Source organism: Rhinolophus hipposideros (genome assembly GCF_964194185.1).
Source record: "Rhinolophus hipposideros genome assembly, chromosome: 18".
NCBI classification, from domain to species: Eukaryota; Metazoa; Chordata; class Mammalia; order Chiroptera; family Rhinolophidae; genus Rhinolophus; species Rhinolophus hipposideros.
The window spans coordinates 29,581,743-29,591,128 of record NC_138064.1 but is presented as its reverse complement, the minus strand read 5'-3'; the positions used below and the strand labels follow the sequence as shown (position 1 = coordinate 29,591,128).

Genomic DNA, 9,386 nt, shown 5'->3' with positions numbered 1-9,386 from the left:
CACCATTTCCGACGACAAGATCTTAATACCTGAAGTTATTTGCCCATCCTTAGAAGTGCAACTTATCCTGACGTCTCAAGGGACGGAAAAGTTGCCGAAGTCCGAGGAATGAGTCACTTTGCTCAATTTTGATGAGTAATCTCAAGTGTCAAGGAACACTGTTTGGAAGAAGGAGAGGGGAGGGGGCGTCAGATCTGCAGACGGAAGACGACTGGCCCCTGGGGATTGGATGGCGAGATCTCGATTTTCCTAAAATTGCGTCATTTCGAACCCAATTGGGTCCAGATATTGTGGGCACCGACCGGTTACCGTCTCGGAAACTCTCAATCAGACGCAAGCGAAAGGAGGCGGGTAATTAAATATTGAGCAGAAAATCTCGTGGGGAGCGAGTCACGTGGGTCTAGAGGCTCGTGGAGTCTCAGATAAATGCAGCACCTCCCCAAGCCGGCAGAAAGCGCGCTGCGACCTCCTGCTCCATCGCCACAGCGACCCAGTGTGGAGCGCCCCGCGTGCGCTCGGACCAGCCAGAGCACCCCCGCGGGCTCGTCCGCAGCAGTAAGTGCCTGAGCCCTCCCGGGGGGGCGCGCCGCGCCGCGCCTCGCTCCGAAGTGGCGGCTGACACAGCTGGGTGGGCCAGCTGGGGCGAGAAACGGTGGGGGTACAGCAGGGAGACAGGTATTCCAAAGGCCAATGTCCCTCTTTGTCTTCCATCTGCGGAGCCTCCTGGCTTGAAGGTGTGGATTGGTGGTGGGTCGCGGGCAGGGGGAGTTGGGATCTAGGGAGAAGGGGATTCGAGAAGCTTGGGGGCATGGTTATCTTTCCTAAAGACACAGGCGGGACTTTAGCCCTTAGACTTTTTATCTTGGTTCAATTGCCCTTAGTTCTGTTGTGGGGCCGACAATTTTGCTGCTCCAACTCTTGGATAGCCACCCCCAATGCATGTATTTTCCTCTCCTCAATCTCTTCTCCCCACTCTGACCAGAGATCCAACATGAAAACCCTTGTGGCTTTGGCAGTCGTTTTTCTTGTGTCCACGCAACTGTTTGCAGAAGAAATCGGAGCCAATGATGATCTTAATTATTGGTCAGACTGGTCTGACAGCGACCAGATCAAGGTGAGCCGTGGTCCCCAGCTGGCCCATGTCCTTTTTCCTGGGCTTGGGAGCTGTCACTTCCGCCCACCCCGCGATAGCACCCTAGTTAGCCTGGTGGGCTCTACGACCGCGACCACAGGCGGTGGGGGCACACGGGGGGGGGGTGTAAAGGAAGCCACCCCCTGGGACCCGCACGAGATTTTGTGCCCACCTTCCAAGTTTCTTCCCGAGGGCTGCGGGTCGGGTCTCCGGACCTCACTGAAGCAATCATGCCCTTCCTGATGAGCCCGGGGTCCTCCCAAGGCTGGAAACCTCAAAGGGTTTCATCCCCAGGTAACAGGGATTTCGGGGAACTCCAGTCCAGCTGCAAGGATCTGGCGTTTGGAAACGCTGAGCCGGGGTAAAGGAACGCACCCCGGACATAGGCAGAAGCGGGGACCAGGGGCGAGCTGCTGGGGACTTAAATGAACGGAGGTGGGTGGGACGCTAACATGCTGCCGTGGCATTTACTTGACGGACCTGAAGACGTAGCTGCAAGTTTTTCTTTACATGGCTCGCAGGCTCTTGGTACCAGGGAGCGCGCCTCGCTGGAACGTCGCTCGGTGCGGGTGGCTTGTAAAGCGTTGTCCCCCTTTCCCACTCATCCCCGACAGACACACCACACCTGTGTGCATTTAGGGTGGTGAGCCGTCTCCAAAGCCCGCGCCAGAGCAAGACAAAGTCAGGTGGCTGCGCTGCAGATGAGTGAGGGGACCCGGGCTGGGAAGAAAGAGTGGAAAGTGTACAGGGCTCCGGCAAACTCGCAAGGGCTTGGGGGAGGCAGCGAGCTGGACAGGAGTTCGGCTGGGAGGGATGGAGGCAGGGGGCGCCCTGTCATGGACCCCACTCGGCCGGGCGTGGGTAAGCCAGGTCTCCTGTCGCCTCTCTGTGGAGCCAGCTTCCCTGTCCTGGCCCCACGGGACCCCACTGCGGGCCGCCGAGGTTCGCCCAGGGCTGGAGCGCACCACGGTAAAGACTCAGGTTTCGGGAAACTCAGGTTTCCTGGTTGCCTACACGCCCGTTTGTTCCCACGTCTGTCCCCCAGGAGGAGCTGCCCGAGCCCTTTGAGCATCTTCTGCAGAGAATCGCCCGGAGACCCAAGCCTCAGCAGTTCTTCGGATTAATGGGCAAACGGGATGCTGGTGAGATGGGCAGCCATCCCTCTCTTTGTCTCTCCCGGCAATCCGCCGGGTCTGCCCACTCATTCTCAGGGCACGCAGTCTCTCTTGCTCTTTGACTAGAGATTTCTAGCCTAAAAGGGGTGAAACCCCCCCTCCCCACCCACCCCTGGGGCGACTCTTGCCCTCACCTCACTGTCACACGCACATGCCCGCGGAGGGAGGGAGACATCTGTTTCATGTGCCTCACAGGGTTGTAACCAAACCACCAAGAACAGGAACCAACCTCAGCTCCCTGGACTAAAGGTCCAAACTGACCAAGCAGGAGCCTCCAGGAAGTAGTATCCTGATTAGTCTAAGTGCATGTGGAAGCTGATTATAGACGATTGGGGTTAGAAGAGACGTAGCTGCCCCTTGTCTAGTGATAGAAATATTCACTTTCTTTGAATTCACCTACCATCGGTGGGACCTGTGAAGAGTTAATGTCAATTGTCTCTTGTCAGATTCCTCAATTGAAAAACAAGTGGCCCTGTTAAAGGCTCTTTATGGTAAACATTTCTATAAATCTTTATTTTACTATTGTGCATACATATGTAGGAAAGTGAAAAAGTATTTTATAGGCTGAAATACAGATTCTTGACTATGTTTGTTTAATAAAGAGATGGATTTGGGTGTCTCTTTATCTCTCTCCTGAATGTCTAATTCGCAGCCATCCTTGAAGATGTGTTTCTTACAGGAAAACAGAGGAGGGATGGCCTAACAGTTGTTAGCGGGCTTCAGGAGACTGATAGTCCTGGATTTGAATCTGTGACCTATAGAAAGCACTTAAAAACATTGTGTTGTTTGTTAAAATATTTTGCTTTATTATCAATAATTTGGTGAACATTTATGCCTCTGTTATATTTCTCAGGATAGTACAAGCATGGGCAATGTTCCATATTTTAAAAATCAACTTATGTTATATTTCTCTTTAAAAGATATAATGTAGCCTCTTTAAAACAAATCTATTGCATTTGCTCATTTTATCTTTCTTTCTTCTAGGACATGGCCAGATCTCTCATAAAAGTAAGTTCAAAATTATATGGACATTTATCAAACACAAATGTAAAGATTGAATTCCACTTTACATAACACCTGATCTTATTTCCTGCTTTAACTTGGGAATTAATATTTTTAATTAAGACAATATAAGAATGGAGGAACTCATATTATATTTACATCCAGAACATGATTGTTTAAAGCTCTGTTATTTAGACATATCGTACTTAACAAAATAATACATTATGTTAAAAATCTTTTAACTCCCAGGTAAATTGCTGCTGAATTTCTGACTCACGGAAACTAAGAGATAATAAATATTTGTTATTGTTTTAAGCTGCTATAAAAAAATAATCCTTTTACCCCTATAAATTGCTAGTTTAGAGAAGAATTTCAATCCTAGGGAGTATAAATCCACCACACATTCTCCCCCACCTGTGACAACCACCAGTTCCACTGAAAAAAAAAATATATATATATACACATATATATATATTTATATGAATCTTCTAACTCATTTGAGTATGCTGGATGCCATGATGACTTGACTTATTAGGGTAATTCAGCAGCCAATTAAGAGGCTCCAGTGAATGTCTCAGTAGAGAATCCTTATTAAAAGTAAAGATAGATAGAAATGCAGTTTTTCGATTCCATAACTGAATGGGAAACCTCAATCTATCAAAGCACAGTAAAGCGTTTCTTAGGGTAGTGAAGATGGCAAAATTGTGACATTTGATGGTTGTTAGATCCCAGTTTCCCAGTTAATGGAACCAAGTTAACAGAAAGTCTCAGAGCTCCATCCTAATTGTATTGTCGACTTACTTACCCTGACTTAGATTTTGGTTCACTGGGTGGCAGAGTAGGCCACAGTAAGATAGCAGCCCTATTGTCAACTAATACAGTGTAAATCAAGACACATTCTCCCACTGGAGTTAAAATATAACCTTTTCCAAAGGCTTCAATCTTGAAAATAAATCAATCATATTTGCTTTCTAAGGATTTGACTTTCAAGGGAATTATATATAGCAAAATCCTATGTAATGAAAAATAAATGCACTCTATTAATGTCAAAATTAACATACTTTTCCAAAAGGAGTAGTATTTAAAGTCCAATAAAATAGAAATCATGACCTTTCAGAAGTTTATAACTATCAGATGTGGGGATCTGACTTAACTAAGGTTTCATTCCTGAGAAATACAACATTCTCAGTAACATGAGGAAATAGGCTTGGATATTTCTCTGTCACACAAATGTGAAATTGACTCCCTAAAAAAATCAAAGCTGGCTTAAATAGCAACAATATTGAAAACTTTATATATAAACAGATAAAATATAATATGAATAAAGGGTACTTGCTAATATTTAGATATAGAATTGAGGGAAGTGCTTTCCTTGTATTGTTTTAGTGTCATTTGCAAGACTTATTAGGAATGAATCTTCATTTCTTTGGGCTCACCAAAACTTGAAATAGACATCAATTTATTATATGGGCACATATTTGTAAGCTTGCTTTTTTTTTGTACTACTTATAACAGTTTATTTCCTCAAAGATATACATATTAAAATACCCCTAAATGTATTTTTCCAGGGCATAAAACAGATTCCTTTGTTGGACTAATGGGCAAAAGAGCTTTAAATTCTGGTATGTATAAAATCATGACTCAAAATAAACAGTATCTTAAATATACATGTATATTTTCTTTATAAGGCATAGTTATCAAAGTATTAAAAAAGGAATAATAAATGTAAAATGAATATTTATGGTGAAAAAATCTAATTGCTATAAGTAAATCAAAGAATAGATTTATACCTGATTAAGCTAATATCATCAAGCATCAATTTCTCTTTTTCAAACTGCCAGCCTTACCAGTGTCTGCCCCATTTAATCATTAACTAACCTGAACCTTTGGGCTAGCTTAATACTCTTTCCCTTATAGCTGCTAACTAAGCCACATGTAACCTTACTGAACTGAGGAGGTAGGGCGATGTGGGAAATAAGACCGAATTTCACTTGATACCAAAATCATTTGAAAGTTTTACAAGATCTTACATCTGGCTGTCTTCCAACACAAAAATAAAGAAATAATAAAAACAAAATAAATTCATTTATACAAATTGCTTGCTCTTCATGAAGTTATAAAAGCTCAAATTCTAAAACCCGATGGATGTTTGAGAATATGAGAGTGATATAGTCTGTTCCAGTGCCTTCAAAAAGGAACACAATGAAATTATCCTAGAGGATTATATATAATGAATCCTGGCTACAAACCCTGAGAAGGAGACAATTCTCAGAACCCATTTTGATACTGAACAACTCTTTCACTTGATATAAAGGCTGAATGTTTCCTTTCTTCTTTTTTGTTTCTATTTCCTATGTAAATGCCACATATCTATATATGAAAACTCATTCATCACACTATTTTCAAGATTATATAACCCCTATATCATTTTCATCAAGACTGATTTTTTAAGTACATTCAGGATTTACAGTCATTAGTTTAGGTTCTTTACGAAAGCTATTCAAATTCTCTTTATTTTACATTCAGTGAAAATGGAATGAAAATACTAATCATATAATTCATTAGAGAGTAATTAGCAGCAGTCTTATCCATTTAGAATAATGCAAATTTCTAGAAAATCTGTAACTAGATGTGCTCTCTTAATCCTTAATTATATGGAAAAGTCCTGCAAAATGATGTATCTTAGTATTTATATTGGTTCTCTACCTTCCAAATTTAGACACTACATTTGTATTTCTTCATCAGTAATTTTGGGGCTGCTTAAGATTAAATCATAAAGACATTACCAGTCTGCCTAATAAAAAGCTTTAAATTGTTTTATTAATATATATTATCTCATAGTTTTTGGAAATGGAATAGAAATTTAGAAAATGATACTGGCTTTATTTGTATCAAAAGTATGCACAAGCCCTTAAATAATAGCTGGGGTTTTCTTGATAATCCTATTAGTCATCAATTCTCCATTTCCAGAATTGATACGAGTTTCAAATCATGCTTAACTTTACAAATACTTTGTAATACTGTGCAATTTAGAACAGATTAAATGCTCTTAAATGTCCTTAAAGTAATAAATTATAAATAATAAATAGAATCACTATAATGAATCAGAATCAATTCATGACTAAATCTTTGCTCCTCCATTTTGGTTAAGAAAATGTAAAAGAAAAAAAATGGGCAAAAATGGAATCCATACTCAGTCAGAGGTCTTTTTTATATATTCAGTTGAGGCAAAGTTATCACTGTCTTCTTTTACAGCCATCTGATCCTTACCTTTTGGTGCTCATAGACCTCTTAGACAATCTGAAAAATCTAGAGACCTTCTTCCCAGAGAAACCCTCCACAGCTCATACACACGAAAGTTTACAGAAGGTTTCAGAGGGTTCAAGGACACAGTAAGAAACTCTGCTTCCAGTTAAGAGGATATTAAGTACCAGATAAATCACTAATCCATCTTTGGGTGGTTTACATTAGCCTTCACCTCACTTCTCTGAAGAATAGAATCATGTTACCTAGCACTGGTCAGAAACTGCTCATACGCTAGTCATCTCCTCCTAATATAAACAAACCAGGGTTAGAAAGGAACTGTTTCCTTCCGTCAGAACTGCCCAGTTTGGGGGTCAGACTGCTCTACCTCAGAAGTGCACACATAATTGACATAAAACATTCAGCTTATTGTTAACTTCACTTAAGGGATAGTTGGATGTTAAAGATCATCTGCTCCGTATTGAAAGGGAAGTGATGGCAATGAAAACTTGATCTTCTTTCTCAACAAATCCTTCTCACTGAGAAAAGTGTTTAGAAGAGCACCTGTGGTTCCGACATGTTTTTCACTGTCTTTCCACTGTTTCTATTTAAATTTAATATTTAACACGGGCATACTGGATTTTTGAAAGCACAGTAATTTCACCATAACGTATATCTAAGTGTATAAAGTATTAATTAAAATGATGAAAAGCATACTTAGTATATTGATCACATCAGTCTGATCCTAACCCTTTTGTGGTTAGAGACCCCTTTGAAATTATATGTAAATAATATAATATAATATAATATAATATAATATAATATAATATAATATAATATAATATAATACAATATAATATAATATAATTTTGGCTCTGTTTTTTTTTTTTTGGTCCAGATAGTCAAAGTACTTAAATTATTTGTTAGCTATATGTTAAGTATCTTTGGAAGCAGTAATTAATCTTTCATAGGACATTAGGGTGCTAGGAGGTAAGTTAAACTGTGTTGTATTTCGATGGCACAACTGCCCAACCTACAGACAATCAGGTTTTTCTTAGTCTCAGGCACAATCCATCATTGGGAGGCATCCACAAGACAGGAAGAGACTCTTACATAATTAGGTACTCCTGTAATATGAATCAGCAAACTTTCTCTGTAAAGAGCCACATAGTAAATATTCCAGGTTTGTGAGCCATGCAGTCTCTGTAACAACTACTCAAATCTGCCATTTTAATGCTAACGTAGCCTTAGGCAAATAAAGTAGCCATAGTCTGCCACTGCTTGAGAAAGCTGCTGAGAATCTACATTGCAATATATTGTGGAAACACCAAGTATATGACAGATGACCGAAGTTACCAAGAATTCTGTGGTTAGGTCACTCCCAATGACCTATTATTATTATCTGGGAAAATAAAACTCTTAGAAATATTTCAATGCAGGGATAAAGGTCATGATGAGTTTAAAATGAATTACTGTATGCTTTGAACTGTATTTGTTTAATTCCCTCAGTGAATCCTCTTTAAAAATCCTTTCTCTTCTCTTTGTTCTCAGTGGCTTATGAAAGGAATGCAATGCAGAATTATGAAAGAAGACGTAAATAAACTCCCTAGTGTGTTATTTACTGACCTTCATTTGTGTCAATGGCCAATGAAAGGTAAAAATGAGAAATGCACTCTGAGAAATAATTATTTATTTAATAATAATTGTTGTTTTGAGTTGAAAACTCAAAAAGTGTTTATTTTTCATATCGTGCCAATATGTGTTGTAAAAGTGTGTTATAATTCTAATATGATGACGCCCTCAGAAGTAGAACTCAGTGATAATTTCTCAACAAAGCACAGTGTTCAATGAAATTGTAAAAACCTGTCAATAATATAGTCTCTGAAGAAAGAAATCATTTTTGTTTCTTGGAAGTAGTCACGTCAGCTCCTGCTGAAGGAAAGGAAGCTCACAGACAGGAGTTTGCATCTCCATTTGTTTTCATGGTGAAAATATACTGAGATTTGGTATCAAACTGTATTTGTATCCCTGCAGCATGTTTTATGTTCTGTGACTATATAGAGATGTTTTAAAAAGTTTTAATGTGATTTTAAGGTCTTCATTTCAATGTATAATGTGTTGTGATAGTTGACATTTTAAATAAAAGAAAAAATATCTTGAGAATTGGGTCTTATTCTTTCATTAACATTTATGTCAAATCAACAACATTTCTTTTAGTAGATGAAATACTAAAAGCTGTTTTGAAAGCTGTTTTGGCTGCTAAGTAATGAAACATAAAGGTATTAAATTTCTCTTCCTCAAGTGAAATGACTAAAATGTAATTTCACAAACACACTTTTGGTTTTTTTTTGGTCTCAGTCATTTGGCATGAGATCATTCATGGACAAAACAATCATATTTTAGAATCCAAAGAGTGCCTAAGTTCTGTTTATACATGCCTATGATTCCCTTTTACAAATAGGATAATAATCTACCTTAAAGATGCATTTCAGTCGTTATTTCCTTGTTGGGCAAAACACCAGCACACTAACATTTCAGCCCTGCTAGGAGCTCAGGTATAAATGCACAGTCTGTGAGTCTCACTAGAATTAAGACAGCAAGCCAAACTCTCACAAAGTTCATCAGAAGATGAAAGAGAAAAATGGGGGGGGGGGCTGATAATATGACATCACCCCCATAACAAAGACAAGAGCCCCTTTCCAGCATTTCTAAGGAGTGCCTGTGAACTGATAACACCCATAACACTGTCCAGCAGACACGTGTGCATCGTAAAGAAATACAGAGCAATCAGAAGAGGCTCTTAAATATATTTATTTAAGGGAAAAGATTGATAA

The 9,386-nt window shown here is 39.7% G+C and overlaps 1 protein-coding gene across 4 annotated transcripts; it reads left to right on the top strand.

The window, feature by feature from the left end:
- Positions 1-290: 290 nt before the first annotated feature.
- TAC1 (tachykinin precursor 1) lies at positions 291-8,715 on the top strand. Of its 4 annotated transcripts, XM_081079362.1 has the most exons (7): positions 291-555; positions 983-1,114; positions 2,178-2,274; positions 2,754-2,798; positions 3,292-3,315; positions 4,878-4,931; positions 8,104-8,715. In XM_081079362.1, the coding sequence occupies exons 1-7, from the start codon at positions 427-429 to the stop codon at positions 8,151-8,153; spliced, it is 531 nt and encodes a 176-aa protein (XP_080935488.1). In that variant the 5' UTR covers positions 291-426; the 3' UTR covers positions 8,154-8,715. The 4 variants fall into 4 exon arrangements, with proteins under 4 accessions (XP_080935488.1, XP_080935490.1, XP_080935489.1 ...); XM_081079364.1 differs by lacking the exon at positions 4,878-4,931; XM_081079363.1 differs by lacking the exon at positions 2,754-2,798 and having other exon boundaries at positions 8,104-8,292.
- Positions 8,716-9,386: the final 671 nt, after the last annotated feature.

What these genes read in the sequence shown, in the direction of transcription:
- TAC1 (XM_081079362.1), top strand. Translation starts at nt 427, where the DNA reads ATGCAGCACCTCCCCAAGCCGGCAGAAAGCGCGCTGCGACCTCCTGCT. An exon ending in CTGACAGCGACCAGATCAAG is followed by an intron (nt 1,115 to 2,177) that starts GTGAGCCGTGGT and finishes TCTGTCCCCCAG; the next exon opens with GAGGAGCTGCCCGAGCCCTT. An exon ending in CCTGTTAAAGGCTCTTTATG is followed by an intron (nt 2,799 to 3,291) that starts GTAAACATTTCT and finishes TCTTTCTTCTAG; the next exon opens with GACATGGCCAGATCTCTCAT.